Below are 19,932 nucleotides of genomic sequence, written 5' to 3'. Positions count from 1 at the left end.
GTGACCTCCCTGCAGCCCGAGAACCTGCTCCTGGCCAGCAAGTGCAAAGGGGCCGCCGTGAAGCTGGCTGACTTCGGCCTGGCCATCGAAGTGCAGGGGGACCAGCAGGCGTGGTTTGGTGAGTGCCGGGCGGAGGCGGGCGGGCGAGGGTGCTGGCTTTGTGGCCCCTCACGGCCCCTTCCCCTCTGCTAGGGTTTGCGGGCACGCCTGGCTACCTGTCCCCTGAGGTCCTTCGCAAGGAGGCATATGGCAAGCCCGTGGACATCTGGGCATGTGGTGAGCCCCGTAGGGGGACAGGAGGGCCCCGGCGGGGAGGGGGTGACGTCCTCCCCAGGGCCAGGCTCCTGGGCTGGTGTCTCCGCAGCCTGGAGCGCCTTCCCGACGCGGACTGGAATTGCTAACAGGATCCCCGGTCCTTTAGCTCAGGTCTACCTGCACATAGGAGAGGTCTGGGCCAGGAGCGGGGGTTCAAACCCGAATGCAGGGCTCAGGGGCTGTCAGACCCCCCCCCCCGCAGGTCTGCTCCCTGCTGGGGGTCTCCCCGCAAGGCAGGGGTGCCGTGGAGGGGGACCCAGTGCCCCCGGGGCTGCTGTGGTGACGGCGCTGCGCTCGGCCCTGCCGCAGGTGTCATCTTGTACATCCTGCTCGTGGGCTACCCGCCCTTCTGGGACGAGGACCAGCACAAGCTGTACCAGCAGATCAAGGCCGGGGCCTACGACGTGAGTGCCCTCCCCGGGGCGGTTGGTGGGGGCAGGGCTCCCTGTGGCTGTGCGCTGGGTCCCGGGGAGGGGCCTTCTGCCGCAGCCTGGGCTTCCGTTCCCCATGCAGTTCCCATCCCCCGAGTGGGACACCGTCACTCCCGAAGCCAAAAACCTCATCAACCAGATGCTGACCATCAACCCCGCCAAGCGCATCACGGCCCACGAGGCCCTGAAGCACCCGTGGGTCTGCGTAAGTTGTCCCCGTCACCCGCTGGGGGCTCCTGCTGGGGGCAGCATGGACCACTGCCCTGGGGAGGGCTCCTCACCCCCAACCGGGCCCCGGGCGCCCCCCTGAGACCCCAGGGGTGGGACTTCCTGCCTGGAGGGCAGGGGAAGGTAGAGAAAGACCCTTGGCTCCGGACCCCGGTGCTGTCTGCGAGGGGACAGGAGCGGGCAGAGCCGGGCGACAGCCAGTGCTGCAAGTCGCAGGCCACGGGGACAGCAGGTGGGGACAGGCGTGTGGGATGTGAGGGCCCCACGCCCAGCCTCTCTCTGAGCTCCCTGGCCCTCTGCCCACAGCAACGCTCCACAGTGGCCTCCATGATGCACCGGCAGGAGACCGTGGAGTGCCTAAAGAAGTTCAACGCCCGGAGGAAGCTCAAGGTGAGGCCCCCAGGCTGCACAGGGCTGGGGTGCGGGGAGGCCCAGGGGCAGCAGGAGCCTGCATCACAGCCCCCTCAGGCCTTCCCTGGAGCAGACAGGGGCACAGAGGCAGCAGGCCCAGCCCCCACGGCCCAGGAGGGCCTCCAGAGGTCACCTGCTGAGCCCCGCCACTCTCTCTGGCTACAAGCGAGTCCAGAATCTTCCAGCCCACAGTAGCTCTGATGCGGAGAGCAGAGCCCATGCTGGTCATGGTGGGCAGGGGCAGCCGGGCGCTAAGGGATGGCCAGGGCTGGTCTCGAAGTTGCTGTGTGGTCAAGCCTTCCATCAGCTCCCTGGGCGGTGCCCGGGATGACAGCAAGCTGTGGCCTGGGCCCCCATGATGGCTGCCCTTCTGGGCCTCTGAATGTCTCTCCTGGGGGCTCAGCTGGCATCTGGGGCCTGTCAGGGCAGGAGGGGCCGAGAGGAGCCAGAGGGCAGTGCGGGGGCCCTGGAGACCCTAGGTTTAGGTCCCTGGGAAGCGGGAGCTGTCTTGGATGTAGATGCTGGGTCCCGAACTCTTGCCTCACAGAAGGCCGTGGTCAGGTCTTGCCCGGAGCCCGTGGTGGGGGCGGGGGTCTTGTCCTGGCAGGAGGTTTTCGGGGGAGACTGACAGGCTGGCCCTGGCTCTGTCTGTGTCCCCCCAGGGAGCCATCCTCACTACCATGCTGGCCACGCGGAATTTCTCAGGTGAGCCGTCCTCCGGGCAGGACAGGTGCCGCCATGGCGTGGAGCCCCCTCCTCCCTCTCCAGCCCACGCCCTCCAATGCCTGCAGCTCCGAGACTGCCCGTGCCCACCTGAACCCTGCGTTCCCTCCTTGGACAGCCCCCAGGGTCCATGTCCCTTCCCGAGACCCAGTGTCTGTGCCGCCCGCCGCCTGGCCGCAGCGCCGTGTGTGTCTGTCCAGGCATCTGTCGGGCAGCCCCCAGGGTCCGTGTCCCTTCCCGAGACCCAGTGTCTGTGCCGCCCGCCGCCCGGCCGCAGCGCCGTGTGTGTCTGTCCAGGCGTCTCTCGGGCAGCTCCGTGGCGTCCTTGTTCTCAGTGCTCTGAGCCCCGTGTTGTGTGCAGGACGCAGGTACTGGGGTGGGCAGGGGGCTCTGGAACCACCCAGCTGGTGGCGGGTAGAGGGGAAGGGAGGTTTCCAGGGGGGTCTGTCAGAGACCCCCGGGGTCAGGGCACTGTGGGCCCACCCGGCGGGGGGCAGCAGAGGCCCCAGTGGGGAGCCGGGGGCCCCGACGCCTGTACGAGCTGTGGCTGCTTCTCCGTCGTCCGACACTGCGTGTGCGAGCGTGTGTGGTCGTCCGTCTCGTTGTCCGTTGCATCGGCACCCCGTCCTGTTCCTTTGCTGTGATACCGCACGGTCACACCGACACCAACGGGACTGTCCTGTCTGCTGTGTGGCCGCCACGCCCCCGGCGGCCGAGAAGCCCCTTGGGGTTTTCTAAAGAGGAAGGAGGTGGAGGCCCGGCCCATCTTGTTTGCTCCCTCCTGTAGGAGGGATGCTGGAGCCATCCGCACCCAGACCTTAACTCTAACTTCTTCTGCTTCCTTTGTCTCTTCTCTTCCCCACCTCGCCCCCCACCCCGTCTGTGTCCGCCCCTTCCCTCTCCTCGTCTCTAACCCGGTGCTCGCAGTGGGCAGACAGACCACCGCTCCGGCCACAATGTCCACCGCGGCCTCCGGCACCACCATGGGGCTGGTGGAACAAGGTAGATGTGTCTTGCCCAGCGTCCATCGCTCACCCTCCCGTCGGCATGCAGCCCCCCTGCTGCACGCAGCCACTGCCAGGCCCCCCCGGGAGCGCCAGCTCCCGCTGTGGCCACAATCCCAGCAGAGCCCACCCAAGGGCAAGCAGACAGCCCCACCCCCTCTCCTCACCTGGAGGAGAAGGGACTGGGCTAGGTGGCCCCCAGCTGCATTCGACGGAAACGCTCCCCTGAGTTCTGGGGGTCTCCAGACCCCCGTTCACAGTCACCTTGACCCCAGCAGGAGCTGGCTGAGTTCTGGAGGGGCTGGGGGGAGCAGGGCCAGAGGGCAGGGGAGCTGCCTGTCGGAGCCGTGGTCCAGCCCTGTCTCGGAGCAGGAGCCCGCGGTCTGTGCTGCTGACCCCAGCGGGCCCGGCCGGCCCGTGAGCCGCTCCGGACAGGCTGGCCCAGAACCGGGGCCTCAGCTGCCCCCCCAGGGACTTTGAAGGGCTCCTGTGAGGCTCCCTCTACGAGGCCGCCCTTGGCTGGTCCCAGACCTGGAGGAAGGAGGTGGCTCTGCCGACCTGCTCCTCCCGGCACTGACCCCATGAGCACCAGGCGACCCCAGGGCTGCCCTCGGGCTCCACAGCCACCATCGGAGCAGAGGGCCAGCAAAGGGTTAAGGGGCAGAGCCAGCCGTGGCTGTCACTGAGCCACCAGGGCCCGCCTGGGCCCCAGAGCCAGGCTGCCTGGTCCCTTCAGCAGGGCCAGGGCCAGGACAGAGGTCCTGGGGGTGGGGACCACCCTCCCTGGGCCCTTTCCTTCCTGCATGCCCACCCACTGTACCCCACAAGCCCACGGAGTGACAGCCAGGCGTTCCCCATCAGACGACCCCCTCGGGGCTCAGCCATCTTCAGGGAGACCTCCGTTCTCCCCACGTGGACCCCGTGGATGTGCAGGCCTGGGCCCGCGGTCTGTGTGGAGCTGACAGCTGTAGGGAGGGGCTGGGTGAGAGAGAAGCTCGTGCCCCTGGGGAGGGACAGTGGCATGACACTGACCGCACTCCGCCCAGGGCTCCTGCTGCAACGCCCGCCTGCCTGCAAGTGAGCGTGGGACCATGGTGCATGACGCCACGTGCATGTGCAGCTCGGCCCTGGGCTCCGGGAGCCGCTCTCTCCTGCGGGGGTCAGTGCATGTGGACGGCACCCAGCATGGCTGTCCAGGGCGACCAGATAGGGGGCCAGGCAGAGGCGAGGCCGAGGGAGCCACCTGTCCTTTCGGTGGGCCCAGCCCAGTGCAGCCCACGGATTCCATGTGGGTGACGTGCTCTGGTGCCGGACATCAGAGCAGTGAGGCACCTGTTGGCCAGCAGGAGGCGCTTGTCTGCCGAGCGTGTTGCAGGTGGGCCTTCGCAGTCTCCCTGCGCGGAGCAGGTGCGAGGGCAAAGGCACCCTAGCCGAGGGGCAGCTGAGGGCGGTGGCCCTTGCTCAGCCTGCGGGCCCTTGCAGCGGCCATGCCTCCCAGTGCAGGGAGGAGGCCTGCAGAGCCCCCAACCCAGGTGTTTGGGATCCAGGGCTGCTCCGTCTACCTCGGGCCCCCGCCGCGCCTGAGAAATGCTTCTTGCGTGAGACGCCACGGAGGAAGCGCCCGTGCCTTTGGACGCGACGGTAGATGGGGCCGACGGGGCACCAACATGCAGTTGGCCCAGCACAGAGACATGGCTGTCGGGGAGAGACGAGGGGACACCTTCACCCCACACTGCGCCAGGGCGTGTACAGGGGCTGGCCTGAAAGGGGGTGCACGGAACGGCTTGGCCCAGCCTCGTGTGCACAGGGGCGCTCTGGCCTGCTACTCCCACTGGTAACTGCTGCTGCCCCAGCAGTTTCTCCTTGGAAATCAGGGTTTGATGGACGCGGGTGGGCCCGACCCAGGTGCCTCTTTTCCTGTAAGAGTCGTCTCGGGACAGCCAAGGGGGAGACCCCCACCCCCGGCGGGCTCTGGGTGCTGGCTGGTCCCGTGGAGTAGCCTGCGCTGGTTCCACCCCAGAATCCAGCTGGGAGTGGGCTTGCTGGTGGGCTCTCCCTGTGGAAGAGGGGTCAGGCCTGCCTTTGGCAAACGGTCCGTGTGAATTGGCCACAGTGCAGACTTGATTATCCCTGGGGACACCAGTGCCCCTTGCCTGCTCAGCTCCCCACCACGGTGACCTCCAGAGGAGGCCGGGTGTCTCCTTCCTCAGGGAGGAGGTGCTGCCTGCTGCTGGGCTGGGCAGATGCCCGGCTGGGCCTGAGCCCCGTGTGCCGGCGCCGAGCAGGGGCGGGTCCCGGCTGGGATGGGGCCTGCTTGGCCAGGACCACCTGGCCCCAGTGCTGAGCTCCAGGGAGGTTTTGCCAGGCCGAGCTGTAGGGAGGTTGGCGTTTCTGGTCCCAGGGATGTGTTGGGCTGGACCCTGGGTGGTCAGGGGTGGCCGAGGGTGGGGTGCAGAGAGCCCTGAGGGTGAGGGGGCCTGGCCAGCCTGCTCCGTGGATCCTGCAGGGACTCCTGGGCTCGATAACAGCATTGTGTGCATTCTCCCAGTGCTGGAGTCAGCGCCCCGGGCAGAGGCTGTGCCTGAAGCCGCTCTGTGTGCCATAGGCAGAGCATGGGAGGGACCAAGCCCTGGAGGGCGGGGGCAGCAGAGAGGGAGGCTGGGCCCGGGCACTGCCCTGCAGCCTCTGCCCCCACCCCCTTCCTCCCCTCCAGTGCTGCCTCGGGGGCTGGGTGGCCTGGAGACCTGCATTTCTGACCGCGTGGGGTGACCTGCTCCTGGGCTCGGCCCCCGTCTGTCCCATGTCCCCGCCCTCTGGTCAGGCCTGGCCATCCTGGAGCCCAGCCGCTGTGGCCTCTCCATCCCCAGCAGGCCAGGGCCACGGCCCCACACCTCCTCCCATGGCCTCACTGTGTCTGCTGGGCTGCTTCTCTAACCCCTGCCGCGCCGTGCTGCCCTGCGCCGCCCTGCGCCGGGCTCGTGAGTGCCAGCCTGTGTGAGTGCCAGGTGGTGCGGGCGCTCCCTGCCGGAGCCAGCACAAACCTTGTCTTCTTTCTCTTCCTCTCTCTTCCTCACTCCCTCCCCTCCTCACCTCTCCTTTTCTGTAAGGTAAGCAGACTTTCTTTATTAAGTTCTGTGATTGAGCTCTGGCCGTGGTGGAAGGTGCAGGTGCCGGGGTGCTGCAGTCAGCGGGGGCCCGCGTGTGCAGGGCCTGGAGTTCCTTGGGGGCAGTGGGCAAAGACCCCAGCCCCGGCCACCAACAAGTGTCCTGGGGCCAGGGCTGAGGGGCGGCGCTGCAGGGGAGGCTGCCGGGAGGGCGGCAGAGCTGCGTCCCAGTGGAAGGAGAGGCCCGGCTAAGCCCCTGCGCGTGGGCGGCTAGCCGGGGCCGGGGAGACGTGGGGGCCTGGCCTGTGCCACCAGGTGACTTCAGAGGGGTCAGTGGCCAGCCTTCCTTGGGGAAGAGCCAGTGTGCGGCCCTGTGTGGCCTGGACACTGAGGGCCACAGGCCAGGAGGCCCTGGTGGCCAGGGTCGCGGAGGACATGGCGAGGGTCCCAGGGCAGCCTGGCCCGCCCGCACAGGAGCCCGCCTCCCCGAGGCCTGGCCGGCTCCTGGGGAAGGGTGGGGCTGCAGGGGGCCTCAGGCGCAGCACTCACGCTTCCTCTCCCTTTCAATGCAGCAGCCAAGAGTCTACTCAACAAGAAGGCAGATGGGGTCAAGGTGAGAGCCGCCCCCACGCCCGCCCACCCGCAGGCCCGGGAGGGGTGCGTGCGGCTTCTCCCTAACAGCTGCTCTTCCTCTGTCCACAGCCCCAGACGAACAGCACCAAAAACAGCGCGGCCATCACCAGCCCCAAAGGGACACTCCCTCCCGCCGCCCTGGTACTGAGCTCCGGGCCCCGCCTGCCCCTCCCGTCTCTGACACCTGCTGCCCCCCCGCCGTCCCACACTGCACTTGGGGTGGGGGTTGCGGTTGGGGGAGTGACCCTCCAGATGGGAGGACACTGGTACAGGGCCGGTCTGGGGAGCCCCTCACTGGGGCCCAGAGATACTGGGGTGCAGGGAAGGCACCCGGCCTCCCCCCTGGGCCACGCGTGGGCGCCTGCAGCAAGAGGCCCTCAGGAGGTTGTCGCGCAGAGGGCCTGGGACTGTACCCGTCATCCCTCCAGGGACCTTGCAGGCACCTACCCAGGCTCCTCTTTGCACTTAACAAGCCCAGCTTGGAGGGGGCCCGGCTGGACTGTTCGGGGCAGCAGCCTGGTGTGGCCCATCCTATGTCCCCTGGGGAGACGGGGCCATGTGGAAGGGTCCAGTAGCAGCCAGGGCCTTGCCCGTCCATCCGGGTTTCTTCAGAGCCTGCTCTGCCCTACTGCTGGCCCTGGCTGCCTGCTGAGTGGGCCTGCCCACCTCGAGGGCACTGACCAGCTCTGGCCCCTTGCTCAGGGGGCTCCTGTCCAGACCAGCCCCTCAGCGACTGTTCCTGGGGATGGAGCGGGGGCGCTGGCCTCCTTCTGGGGCGCTGCTCTGTCCTGAGAACCTTAGGGTTCATGAGAAGGCTGGGCTGGCAAGCCGCCACCCTGAGCTCGTGCGGAGTCCCCAGGAGGGGGCCGTCCTGTGAGCAGGAGCCACCAGGGCAGCCAGGCCTCACGCCTCCCAGTGGACGCGCCGGCCTCACAGCCAGCCCCACCTCGGACCCCTCCATCCCATGTGCCACCCCATGACATCCTCAAGCCCCGGCCCCCATGCTGGGCAGCCAGGGGGGGACCCTGGGGCAGAGCCCCTCACTTCCAGAGCTTCCCTGGGCCCACGTGCCCGGCACCCTCTGATGGGCAGTTGGTTCATTCACATTGGTCCACCCAGGGCCATCTCGCGCTGACCACCTGCTGTCCGCCTGCCCTGCCTCGGCTCTGCTCCCTGCTCTCCCGGGCTCTGGCCACGCCCACTCCTCTGGCTCCCATGCTCCCCTTCTTCCTGCTTCCTTCTGTCTCACTGCCCCTCTCTCTCCTTCCTCTCTGCTCTCCTCCCTCTGTAGGAGCCTCAAACCACCGTTATCCATAACCCAGTGGACGGGATTAAGGTACTTCGGCCGCTTGTCACCCTCTCCCCAGGCAGGAGGCCAGGGCCCAGGAGGAGGGTCTGGGGTGGTGTCAGAGAACGGAGGGCAGGTGGCCAGTGGACCATCCCCTCCCCTGGCTGAGGCAGGGCAGAATCCACAGTGCCCCTGCCTGGGGGCCTCTGCCGCCCGGTGCTGCCCTGGGAGGGGCTGGCTCGCAGGTGAGCCAGGGCCCCCAGTGCCGGGCCGGGTGCCCTCCAGCTGCCCTTCCCCCCAACTCTGGTGGCCCCAGCGCTTGCTGCCACCCCTGCTGCTCTCCACCGTGCCATTGGCTCCATCACATTGGCATCATCACTAGGGCTGGGGCCGGGGCTGGCTCTGGGGTGGTGGGAGGGACCGGGGCGGGGCAACCGGGTCAGATTCCCATCAAGCGGACCCCCAAAGTGCCTCTGTGGAGACCCCCATCTCATCTGGCCAGTGCCCCCATCCTGGCCATCTTCAGAAGTCCCCTTGCCTGGGGCAGGGGCTGGGGGCTGTGCACTGAGGGCTTGGTGTCCTGCTGCCTCGGGGGTGGTCTCTCTCTGGCCCTGTGTCTGGGAGGGCTGCCTCCCCTGCAAGGGTCCTGGCAGGCTTCTGGGTGGCGGCGATCCAAGGCTCCATCCACAGATCCAGGCCGGCAGCAGTGTCCGTCAGCCTAATGACTGGCTCGGTCCCCTGGGTGCCCGGGAGGATGTCTGTCCTGAGGGCCAGGGCGGGCATCTGGGGACCAGGTCACAGAGGGAGGGTTCTTATTCGGTGGCCTTCAGGGTGGAGATACACCTAGGAGGCGGGGCCAGCCAGGTGGCCCCAGGGGTCTCGCCTTCCCTGGGGGTGGGGATGGAGGTGGCAGGTGCACCTCCACCTGCTGAGTGCGTGGCTTCTGGCACCTTCCACTCATCAGGAGCCAGCCAGGGCCCACTGCGTTTACCTCTCTGGTTGGCTGAGCCCTGGTGGGAAGGAGGAGTGGCCACAGCGTCCAGGTGGCTGGGCAGGCCCCACATCCTCCTCTCGTTGCCACCTGGAGGGTTTCCTGTGGCGGGGCCCTGTGGCGGTGGGAGGGCGTGGCCCCGAGCTCCTGGCCACCTGGTCCTGCCTGGCTGTGTCCCGACTGCCGCCTCCCCTGTTTCCCAGGAGTCTTCCGACAGCACGAACACCACCATAGAGGATGAAGACGCCAAAGGTACCGGCCCCCCGGGGCTCCCAGGTCCCAGGATGTAGCAGAGGCCACGCCCAGCGGGGAGGTCCCGGCGGTGCTGTGGGGCCAGTTCTCCACTTGGGGGCAGACCTTGGTCCCCCTGTAGACTGTGCTCAGAGAACTAGTGCGGGCTCAGGGGTGACCCCAGGATGACCCCAGGGCACGGGCACTGGCCCTGGGTGCGGTCCGCTCAGGCCTCAGGCCCTGTGCTGCCCTCAGGATAGCCCCGGGGGCCTGCCTCCCCCCAGGTGTGCTGCTGCCTCCGAGCAACCCCCACCCCGCTCCAACGGGGCTGGGCACAGAGCCCTGCTCCGGAGTGAGTCTGCCGTTCCCTGCATCACAGCCTGGAGGCCGCCCGGACATCCACGTCCGCGGTTCCGCAGTGGCTGGGCTTCGGGGCTGCAGGAGAGGGAGAGGAAGGGCTGAGAGGCAGCAGACATGGCTCTGTGGCCTCAAAGGTCGAGGCAGCCCCCCCCCCCAACCCTCCTGCCTCAGTGCTGCCACCCACCCAGTGCAGAGAAGCCCCCAGCAGGCCATCCTGGTCACAGAACTTGGCCGTCGTGCCCTGGGGCGGCCATCACCTCTCTCCTGGCAAGCCCACCACCCCCGGGGCGGGGCAATACATGCAGCCCCCTTGAAGCGGCTCGGCCTCCTGTACCTGCTGGGGCTGCCCTAGGCCCTGGCACGCTGGGGGTGGGGTCACCACCTCCACCCCCAGAGCCTGGGAGGGGGGTCTGTGGTCCTCCAGCCACTTCAGCTGCTGTGTGTGTCCCTGATGTCCTGAGCTCTGTGGGGAGGGGCTCAGGAGCCCAGCAGGCGGAGGGCCCTGCCCTGCCGGTTGCTAGTTCCTGAAGCTCTGTGCTGGCCCCATGGAGGTCCCTCCAAGGCCCCTGCTGCTGCTGTTGGGGAGGTGGGCAGCGGCAGCTGGCGACCCCCCTGTGAGGAGAGCCAAGAGCAGGTGCAGCCTGGACTCTCCAAGCTCCCCCCATGTGGCTCCTGGTGAGAGTGAGCCCCGCCTGTGTGTGGCCTGAGGGGAGGCCGCCCCGCCCACCTCTGTGTAGGCCAGGAGGCCCAGGAGCCTCGGCCTGGGCTCTGCAGCCGCCAGGGCTGGCCCCTGCTCTGCGCCTTCTAGCTGCTGGTGGGGGCCTCCCCCCAGGCCTGTCAGGGAGCGGGCAGGGGCCCCCCCTTCTCGGTTCTGCCACCTCCTTGTCTGTGCCCCGGTTCACATCTGTCTGTTCCACCCCAGCCCCCAGGATCTCTGACATCCTGAACTCGGTGAGGAGGGGCTCGGGGACCCCCGAAGCCGAGGGCCCCCTGTCAGCGGGGCCCCCTCCCTGCCTGTCTCCGGTTCTCCTAGGCCCCCTGCCCGCCCCGTGTAAGTAGTGGCTGCAGGCCTGCTGCTCGCTGCGAATGGCCGGCGCCCACAGCTTCGCGCCCGCCCTGCACGGCCCAGCTGCCCCCGGGCCCAGCTGCCTTCTGAAGCACGGGCACTCACTGGGCAGCACAGCACCCGGCTTCTCCCTGCAGGGCCCAGCCCTCCCTGGCTCACCTCCCAGCCCCACAGCCCGTGCACCTCCCTGTCGGCTGGGGACAGCTCCCGAGGGGTCTGACCCATACCCAGGCAGCCCTCCGGCCCCCTCGGGCCGTCTCTGCTGTGACTTCCAGTGACCCACCTGGCCCTGGTCACTGCACGGAAGTGACCGTCTCCAGTCCCTGTCGTACCCCAAGCCCAGAGCCCTTCCTCACTTGGGGGACTGGGGAGGGAGCTGGAAGGGGAACCCCGGCCAGGGTCCCTGAGCTCAGGGACAAGGAGGTGAGGCGTGACCGGGCCTGCTTCCTCCTGGCCCTCCTGGAACCCTCCCCAGGGCCACTCACCTGCCCTCCGTGTCCCCTGGCTCCTTGAGGTCATGCTACCTCTCCTGGGAGGGACCCACTGTCCAGGGAGCTTCCAGCCCAGCCTCTGGGCCGCAGAACATGTGCTGCTCAGTCTGGAACCTTCTCCCCGTGTCCCTGCAGCCCCCTCACTCTCCTCTCAGCCCCCTGACACCCCATCCTTCCGTCCCACACCCCTTGTCTAACCTGCTCCCTGTGTGCCCCCCGCCCATCCCCCCGTCACCCTGTCCGCGTCGTCCCCGCCCGCTGTCTGGCTCGGCTGTCTGTCTGTCCGTCTCCCCCGCATGTCCCCACCCCCTGTGTTCACATCTGTCTGTTCCACCCCAGCCCCCAGGATCTCTGACATCCTGAACTCGGTGAGGAGGGGCTCGGGGACCCCCGAAGCTGAGGGCCCCCCGCCTGTGGGGCCCTTGCCCTGCCCGTCTCCGACTCTCCCCGGCCCCCTGCCCGCCCCGTGTAAGTAGCACCTGAGAGGCCTGGGGCCAGCTTCGTCCAGCAAAGGGCCAGCTCACGGAGTGGGGCCCGGGGTCCCTCTGCGGCATCGTGGGGAAGTGACCGGGCGCACAAGCGGAGGTGTGTGGATGCCTGCGTGGGGGCCAGCATCTGGAACAGCGTGTTGGGGCCGGCCTGGCCACTGGCTTCCCTGTGGTCCTCGGCTCTTTCTGGTGGCCCAGGTGGTCATGCTGTGGCACAAGAAGCAGGAGCCCCCCCTCGCGGCAGCCTGCTTGCCCCAAGGCCCCCCGGCTTGGGGGTGGGGAGGGATCTGCCTGGGCCGAACTGTAGGAGAGGAGGGCAGTCCGGAAGGAGCAGGCAGGGGACTCCGGGGGTGCAGGCTGGGGGCAGTAGGGCAAGGCCCTGGTGACTGAGGGCAAAGGCGGGTGGAGAGGTGGCGAGGCTGCGCCGTACCCAGCGTGTGTGCGGCTGCCAGTATCGCTTACAGGGATGGATGACATCCCAGGGCTGCAGCCGGCGCCTCCCCCGCCTGCTGCCCAGAGACTCCGGCTGGGGGCGGTGCTGGGATGCTCTCAGAGAAGAGCCCGCTGGGCCAGGGGCTGGGCATGGCAGGCCAGTGGCTGGGTGAGTCCCTGTGTCAGGCGGGCCGAGGGTTGGGAGAGGGAAGGCGCGGAGTGGTGGCCGGGGTGGGGCCCCCCTGGAGGGCACCCCTCGAGCGTCTGTGGTCAAGCAGGGGACCCCAGGGTGGCTGCGGGGAGCTGTGAGGTGAGAGATGGGTTCTTGTGGTGTTGGGGCATGGGAGTGCAGAATCCACATAGGAGGCGTGGGGTGGGTGCACAGCTGAGCCTCTGGGAGTAGTCGGAGCCCCCGACCCCATCTCCAGGGGCCTTTGCTGCCCGTGTGGAGGAGGCTGGCCCCAAGTGAGACCTCCCCCGTGAAGCCATGCGGCAGCAGGGTGGGTGCTGAGCGGACAGGTCACCTCCAGGGTCTGTCCTGGGCTCGGCGAGGGGAGGCTGAGTAACAGAAAGGGGGCTGTGAGCAGGACTGGGGTAAGGGGCTCCTTTGCCACCCTGGGAGGGGCAGGCCAGAGCTGGGCAGAGGGGCGACTCCAGGGAGCCTTGGGGGGAGAGGGCACTGCCAGCTGGCTCCTGGCTCCCCTGCAGGTGGGTCGTGGACCAGCTGTCTTAGTGTATGGATAGCACAGGGACGTACCAGTGACCCACCGCCCACCTCAGACCCAGGCCCTCCCCCCCAGCACCCAGCACCCCAGGCTGCACCCCCTAATCGGGGATTATACCCAATCCAGGCTGATCCAGGCTGATCCCCAGGCAGCTGCTGCTGGCTCTCAGGACCGGGACCTGGGGCCACCTGGGGTCATAGCTGGGTGCTCTGGGCCTCCCTTGGCCGGCCGGCCGCCCCCAAGAGAGCCACGGGCAGCACAAGGCCTGGTTCACCTGGGCATGGGAGACCGTCTGGGCCGGACCGCACCCAGCACCTCAGCCTCGCCCCTGGGGTTCCCCTTCTGGGGGCCAGGGGTAGCCGGTCCACAGGTCGGGAGCCGCAGCTTCCTCTTCTGCTCTCCCTCTAACCCGGTCTCCCCGACTCCAGTGCAGTCCCCACCTCTTATGGCTGCCTGCCACTTTAATTACAACTTGTTTAAAAACACGTGCTATGACTTCCTCCTGGGGAAGATGGATCGGTTTCGCCTACCACAAGTATAAGGTGACTGCAGGATCGGAGTGTGCCACCCGTGCCTAGGGCCTCCCACGGGGAGGATGAGCGAGGGTCGGGGGGTGCCTGGGACCTGCGGACACCCCTTGACATGGAGGGCAGGGCTGGGCAGCTACCAGGGTCAGAGGCCCAGGTCTGAAGCTTGCAGCCATACCCAGAAAGGACAGGGACAAGTGGAAGGTGGGGTGCCAGGGGAGAGACGGATGCTCGGCGGAAGGGAGCAGGCCTGAGATGGGGCCTGGCGTCTGATGTGGCCCGGGGGCCCAGAGGGCAATGACCATTGCATGGGTTGGGACAGAGCCTTGGGGCCCTCCAGAGCTGAGCAGGCAGATGTGGGAGTGGAGAAGGGGCCTCCGGAGCCTGCAGCTCAGCCTCCTAGAGGTGGGCTTTCTGGGCAGACCGCGTCCGTGGGAGGGACTGGGCGTCTACAGTGAGCGTGCGCGGAGCCCAGACCGTGACATGGTCCAGAGCAGTCAGGCGACTGTAGGGGAAATGCCGCCGGGTCAGGTGACAGGGCCAGCCCCGACAGCACACGCATGCGCGAGTGTGGACGTGCCGGCGCACTGCACACACGAACAGGTGCCTGCACCCCCATGTCCATGCACAGCACGCAGATGGTGTGCACAAGCACACACATGCACATGTGTGCGTCTGCTGATGCCCTTACACGCACACGCACACGCACAGCACACTTTGTGCTCGCTGCCTCGCCCAGGTGTTAACAACAGACAGAAATTGGCGTTAAAGCAGCAAAGTGGGCTTCCAGCAAGTGCCCTGGAGGCGGGGGACAGCTTGGCCGGTGCCCTGGACACACGTGGGGCTTTAGGACAGCAGGACCGAAGAGGGGCTGTGCAGGGCTGTGAGCAGGTGGAGCCAGCAGCTGGAGCGTCCAGTCAGACAGGGGGGCAGATTCTGCACTTCCAGTCCCCCTGGGACCCCCCCAGCACCCCCAGCTGTACCGCTCCAGCCCCTCCCCCTTCCTGCCCAGGTTGCCCGTGGCCTCCAGAGGCAGGGGTCTCTGTCTCCTAGCCTAGCACCAGACCTTAGTGTCCATTCCCAAAGCTATAGGAGGAAGGAAGCCCTGTGAACACTCAAGTGGAACATGGAGCCGGAGGGGCAGGTCGCAGGGTGGGGGCTGCCAGGAAGCCCCGGATGAGGCCTGGTGGACGCAGCCCCCATGGTGGCCGGAGGCCGACCCTAGGTGGACACAGCCCCTGTGGGGCGGGAAGGTGGCTCCTTTTCCTGCATTTTGTGATACAGATGGAGTAGCCCCTCCTGAGAAAAGTTAGGAGACCCTTGGTGAGGTGCAGGGAGCCTGTGGGCCGCGGTTGGACAGGTGCCAGGACGCGGAGGGGCCCCCGGGGCCGTGCAGGGCGGGGTCAGCCCGGGCCCAGGCCTGACGGCGCCGTCTCCCTGCAGCCCGGAAGCAGGAGATCATCAAGACCACAGAGCAGCTCATCGAAGCCGTCAACAACGGGGACTTCGAGGCCTACGCGTGAGTCCCCGGGGGGCGGGGGGCTGGACCGGCGCAGAAGGAGCACAGCCCCCCCTCACTGGAGTTTGCCCCTCAGGAAGATCTGCGACCCAGGCTTGACCTCGTTCGAGCCCGAGGCGCTGGGCAACCTGGTGGAAGGGATGGACTTCCACAGGTTCTACTTCGAGAACCGTGAGTGAGGCGTCCCCCCGGGCCAGGGACCCCGCCGTGGCCGCCCACGGCACCTGTTTCCCGGCCGGCCCAGGGTTGGCCAGGCCCTGCTGGCTCCCGCCCCCTCCAGGGCCTGCGCACCCAGCCCTGGGAACTGAGCTGCCTTCACCTGGGGGGTGGGGTACCCAGGGGAGGTGCGCGTGGACGGGGTGTGTGTGTGTGTGTGTGTGTGCACGTTGGGGGCGGGTACGTAGGGGAGGTGCGTGTGGAGGGCGGGGCTGCACGTTGAGGGCGGGGCACGCACGAGAGGCGCGCATGGAAGGGGAGGCGCAAGTGGAGGGGGTAGGTGCACGTTGGGGGCGCGCGGGATGGGGCACGCAGGAGAGCTCCACGCGTGGAGGGGAGGGCGCACGTTGCGGGCGGGGCGGCGTGGGCACGTGCGCGGGGGCCCACCTGCGACCCCCCGCCGCGCGCCCGCAGTGCTGGCCAAGAACAGCAAGCCCATCCACACCACCATCCTGAACCCGCACGTGCACGTGATCGGCGAGGACGCGGCCTGCATCGCCTACATCCGCCTCACGCAGTACATCGACGGGCAGGGCCGGCCGCGCACCAGCCAGTCGGAGGAGACGCGCGTGTGGCACCGCCGCGACGGCAAGTGGCAGAACGTGCACTTCCACTGCTCGGGCGCGCCCGTGGCCCCGCTGCAGTGAGGTGAGCGCGCGGCGCGGGGCGGGCGGGGCGGCCGCGGACGGCCGCTGGGGGTGCGGCCGGAGCCCCGTGACCCTGCGCCACCCCGGCCTGTTGCAGAGCCACGCCTGGTGTCGCCGGACAGTTGGTGTGGGAGCCCGGCCGCCCTCGGCACGGCCTGCCTGTCGCATGTTTGTGTCTGCCTCGTCCCCTCCCCTGGTGCCTGTGTCTGCAGAAAAACAAGACCAGATGTGATTCGTTCTCAAAAGTGAGATGACGACCGTGACAACCCCAAAAAAAAAAAAAAAAAAAAAAAAAATTAAAAAAAAAAAACGACATCGGATGAAAAATGGAAACAAAAACTCAAGAAAGGAAAACGCTGTAAAAACCACTGGTGTTTGCGGGCCGCGCCTGCCCAGCTCCATGAGTGTCTGTGGCGCCCCCTTGGCCTTGGGGGTCCGCCGTCGGGATGTGGCCCGCGGGCCTCCGCGTGGACGGTGTGAGCTTGTGCGTGCGCTCCCGCGCTGCTCCCGGCCAGCATGGCCGCGTGGGCGGGCCCCGGAGGGCTGTGTCCGCGGGCTGCTGCCTTCCCGCTAGTGGTGCCTGAAGCCGCTGTCTGCTTTCCCTCTGCTCCCCTCATCCCGTGAAGGGCTGGGTGAAGGCTTGCTGGGCCCGGAGCCCCTGTCCGTGGACGGCCCTCGCTTCCGGACCAGCCTCCAGGGCCATCAGAGAGGCCGCTGGCCTGGGCTCCAGCCCGGGCTCTCCCGGGGAGCGAGGTGCAGGACTTCCCTCGGCTCCAGGCCTCGCTCTCGGCAGGCCGACCGAGGACCCGCTGGCTGCAGCTGGCCTCTCTCCCACGGGGTGCCTGTCCCTTTCCTGCCACCCAGCAGCACCCCGCAGCCCTCCTCCGAGTGTCAGCAGATTGCAAAGGACTGTGGGTCTCAAGTCCCCGACACATGCTGGGAGCAGGCTGGGAGATCTGGGCTGTCCCCTGCAGAGGGTGGCTGGACGGCTCACACCTTGGTTAGGTGATGCAGCGAGAGGCAGTGGTCAGAGCAGGGCTGTGGGCTCCCGGGCGGAGCCAGGCGAGGGTCCGGGCAGTTGTCTGCTACCCTGGAGCCTCGCGTTGGGGCAGAGAACAGTGATGTCCACAGGGGGCGCCAGCAAGGGCGAGGACTGGCAGGTGATGTGTGAGGGCCCTTCCAGGTGGGCTGGGATGAGGCCACGGAGTGGGGACAGAGACGCTGGGTGCTAGCCCAGAACATCTACGGATGGAGGGGAGGGTCTGTGGGGCCCATAGTGCTGCTTCAGGGGGCCATCCTTGTACCTCCCGGCCCCTCCAGGGAGTGGGGACAGAGAGGGCCCGAGGGGACGCAGGTGGTCAGGAGACCTGACTGCGGAGGATCAGTGGCCTCTGTCCCAATGCCTGGCCACCTGAAACTTAGGTTTTCAACAAGTATTTTCTTTATCTTTTCCACAAGTCAAGCCAAGGGAGGGCCGCAGAGTGGGGAATGGGACACAGGATCCTCAATTCCAAGGGGAGTGTCCACCCAGACACAGTGGACGGCATCTCCTGTCCACGCTGTGCCCGAACAGCCGCCCCCATCCATGGACACAGGGTAACATCTGCCAGGCTCACTCCCGTGGCTTCCTGGCCACGGACAGCCTGTGGCCCCACAGCTGGCCACCCTGGCATCCTGGGGGCTCCTCCCCTCCTCTCCCACCCACCTGTCTCTCCACAGAGCTGCCTGTCTGGGATAATTTGGAGATTTTTTTCTGGGGGATAATTCTTTTGCATGACCCTTAAAGAGCAAGCCACACGCACTCTGCTAGCGAGGTGTCCGCGGTGTGGTGGCGTCGGCCGCCCGCCAGCACTTCAGGCCTCGCTGCCCGCAGTGCTGGCCATCTCCCTCCTCTCTTTTTGCTGGGTTTCATTGTCTTTTCTTTCTGAGCCTTGTAAGTGTACAAAGATTATTCTTATTTTGTTCTGTCTCGGGAAACTGCAAATAAAAGAAAAACAGGACAAGCTGCTTCCAGGGGGCTGTGTGCTTTGTAGGGGACCCTGTGGACCATGGCCTAGGACAGACCCAGGCCCATTCCCAGTGGCCTCCTGGGGGGAAGGACCCCCGATGCTGCAGAGCCTCTCCCTCCGCCGCTCTCCCCCTTCCGACACGTAGGGGCTGCTCTGGACGCTGACCGCAGTGCTCACGGCCACTGGGCCTCACTCCCGCAGGTTATGCTGAGATGGGACATGGCACGCAGCCACCTCTCACCGCCGGAGGTGGGCAGGGAGCATGGAGATGAGGAGCCACAAGCAAGCTGACAGCCTTGGTGCAAGGGGACAGGTGCTCCCAGGTCATGCCGCTGCCCCCAGCCTGCTCTGCAGGAGAACAGGCCCCTCGGCTGCCGCTGGGCCTCCTCGGCACCCGCCCCTTGGGTCCAAGCTACTTCGGATCAGGCGGGTGTCTCCACCCTCAAGCTGGGGGCACCTGGAGTCCCCAGAACTCGCCAAAGCCCCAGCCAGCTTCTCGAGTGTTGGCAGAGGCCTTGACAGCAGCTGCTGGCTCTGCAGCTGCACCTGGCAGATGCCCTTAGGCGTGGGGGGGGGGGGGTGTGCAGGTCCCATAAACTGGAGCAGAGAATCTAGGCCAGTGCCCGTGAGCGGAGCGTGGTGGCACCTGTCCCCAGGCACTGTATCTAGGGCCTGCTGCCTATCAGCTGTAATCGGAGCCTTTCCAGGCCAGGCCTCCCCAGGAAGGCTGTGCACTGCGGCCCCAGGGTCCAGCATGCATTATTCCTGAGACAGCTCTGGATGGCTTCGGGGTACGGTACATCCCGTGTGGGGCCAGGTGCTGTACCCAAGGACACCGTGAGGGGCACCTACTTTGGGTCAAGCTCCCTGGGCCACCTGTCACCCCAAGGCAGCTCAGGCTGGTCCCCTAAGCAGGAAACGCTGGTGCTGCACAGTCTGGGACTACCTCTGGCCAGGCGGAGGGTCACTGGACACAAGGGTCAGAAGCACAAGCTCAAAGCGAGGTCCAAGCCTCCTGCCTGGGACACATCAAAGAGGCCGCAGAGGCCTCCACCCTCCAGTGAGCAGCCATCCGGGCCACTCCCTACACTCAAGGCCATACTCCAGACTCGGGTCTGACCTGCCCTGGCCTGCAGGGCCAGTTCTGCTCCTTGGGGAGGAGTCCCCACACACCCTGTTAGCCTCCCCCTGTGGTGGGTGGTGGGGAGCCTGTGGTCTCTCACCCATCGGGAATGGCCTCCAGGAGGCAGCTCTCCCAGGGCCGGGCTCAAGATGACGGGGCTGCTGATACAGGGCTCCCCGACCTGGGTAACAGCAGAGGGGTGGCTCCTGTTGCAAAGGCCTAGCCATGGCAGGAGCCTGATGCCGACTCCGACTAGGGCCAAGGCAAAACGGCTCCCCCGAGACAGACAAAGCACACAACCACCTTGGAATTTCAGAAGACAATTTTATCCCGACGGCAGTTTCTCCAACAGAACACAGAGGAGTGAGGCAGCAGTTATTAAAATACACTCTCACCAATGATTTGACTTCCGAATCCAGCAGCGAGCAGGGAAGTATGGGGCGGGTGCCCATCAAAGACAGGGCCAGAGTCAGACCCACCTGCCCCCGCTGCCCTGCTGGGCCAGGGGCTGTGGACAAAGGTCTCCCTCTTCCTCCAAGTTCACACCTCCACCCCGTATCTCCCAGCATCCTCTGCAGATGTGAAGAGGTGATGCCCCAGCACTCCTCCTCCCGCAGGATCCGGGTTTACCCCCTCCACCTGAGGCCCCAGTGCGTGGGCTGGTCTGCACCTCCCAGAGGGCCCTGGCTGGGGGTTCTGCATCTGTGGGAAGTGACCTGGCAGGCCATGGCAGGTAGGCTGGAGCCCTTGGGCAAGCCCAGGGGCCGGAGACAAAAGGCAGCTGTAGGTAGAACAGCCAGGGAGCCCTCAGAACAAGAACAATGCCCCCACCCCCGGCCCGTGCACTCTCACCCCCACATCAGGGAGTCAGGGCCACCAAGACCTCCTATGGGGACAGTGGGAGCTGCCAGAGCAGTGTGGTAGGCTCAGGAGGATGTGACCACACTGGTTCAAAACTCGTAGATGACAC

The 19,932-nt window shown here is 67.0% G+C and overlaps 1 protein-coding gene across 18 annotated transcripts in view; it reads left to right on the top strand.

Moving 5' to 3' along the window:
• Nucleotides 1-16,998, top strand: part of CAMK2B (calcium/calmodulin dependent protein kinase II beta) — a 72,030-nt gene extending 55,032 nt beyond the window's left edge. Inside the window, exons 7-23 of one of the 18 annotated variants that reach the window (XM_062179492.1) lie at nt 16-118; nt 193-276; nt 625-719; nt 829-951; nt 1,281-1,364; nt 2,048-2,090; nt 3,036-3,110; nt 6,792-6,829; nt 6,919-6,990; nt 8,141-8,185; nt 9,332-9,380; nt 10,642-10,770; nt 11,616-11,744; nt 14,892-14,967; nt 15,044-15,138; nt 15,717-15,831; nt 15,928-16,998. In XM_062179492.1, coding sequence (XP_062035476.1) covers nt 16-118; nt 193-276; nt 625-719; nt 829-951; nt 1,281-1,364; nt 2,048-2,090; nt 3,036-3,110; nt 6,792-6,829; nt 6,919-6,990; nt 8,141-8,185; nt 9,332-9,380; nt 10,642-10,770; nt 11,616-11,744; nt 14,892-14,967; nt 15,044-15,138; nt 15,717-15,831; nt 15,928-16,084 — 1,512 coding nt within the window. In that variant the 3' untranslated portion in view covers nt 16,085-16,998. Of the gene's footprint in view, nt 1-15; nt 119-192; nt 277-624; nt 720-828; nt 952-1,280; nt 1,365-2,047; nt 2,091-3,035; nt 3,111-6,788; nt 6,830-6,918; nt 6,991-8,140; nt 8,186-9,331; nt 9,381-10,641; nt 10,771-11,615; nt 11,745-14,891; nt 14,968-15,043; nt 15,139-15,597; nt 15,832-15,927 lie in introns of all 18 variants that reach the window. The other 17 variants (XM_062179493.1, XM_062179497.1, XM_062179496.1 and 14 more) reach the window with 17 other exon arrangements.
• Nucleotides 16,999-19,932: the final 2,934 nt, after the last annotated feature.

Source organism: Lepus europaeus, chromosome 20 (genome assembly GCF_033115175.1).
Source record: "Lepus europaeus isolate LE1 chromosome 20, mLepTim1.pri, whole genome shotgun sequence".
Classification (NCBI taxonomy): domain Eukaryota; kingdom Metazoa; phylum Chordata; class Mammalia; order Lagomorpha; family Leporidae; genus Lepus; species Lepus europaeus.
This window is presented reverse-complemented; position numbering and strand designations above follow the sequence as displayed.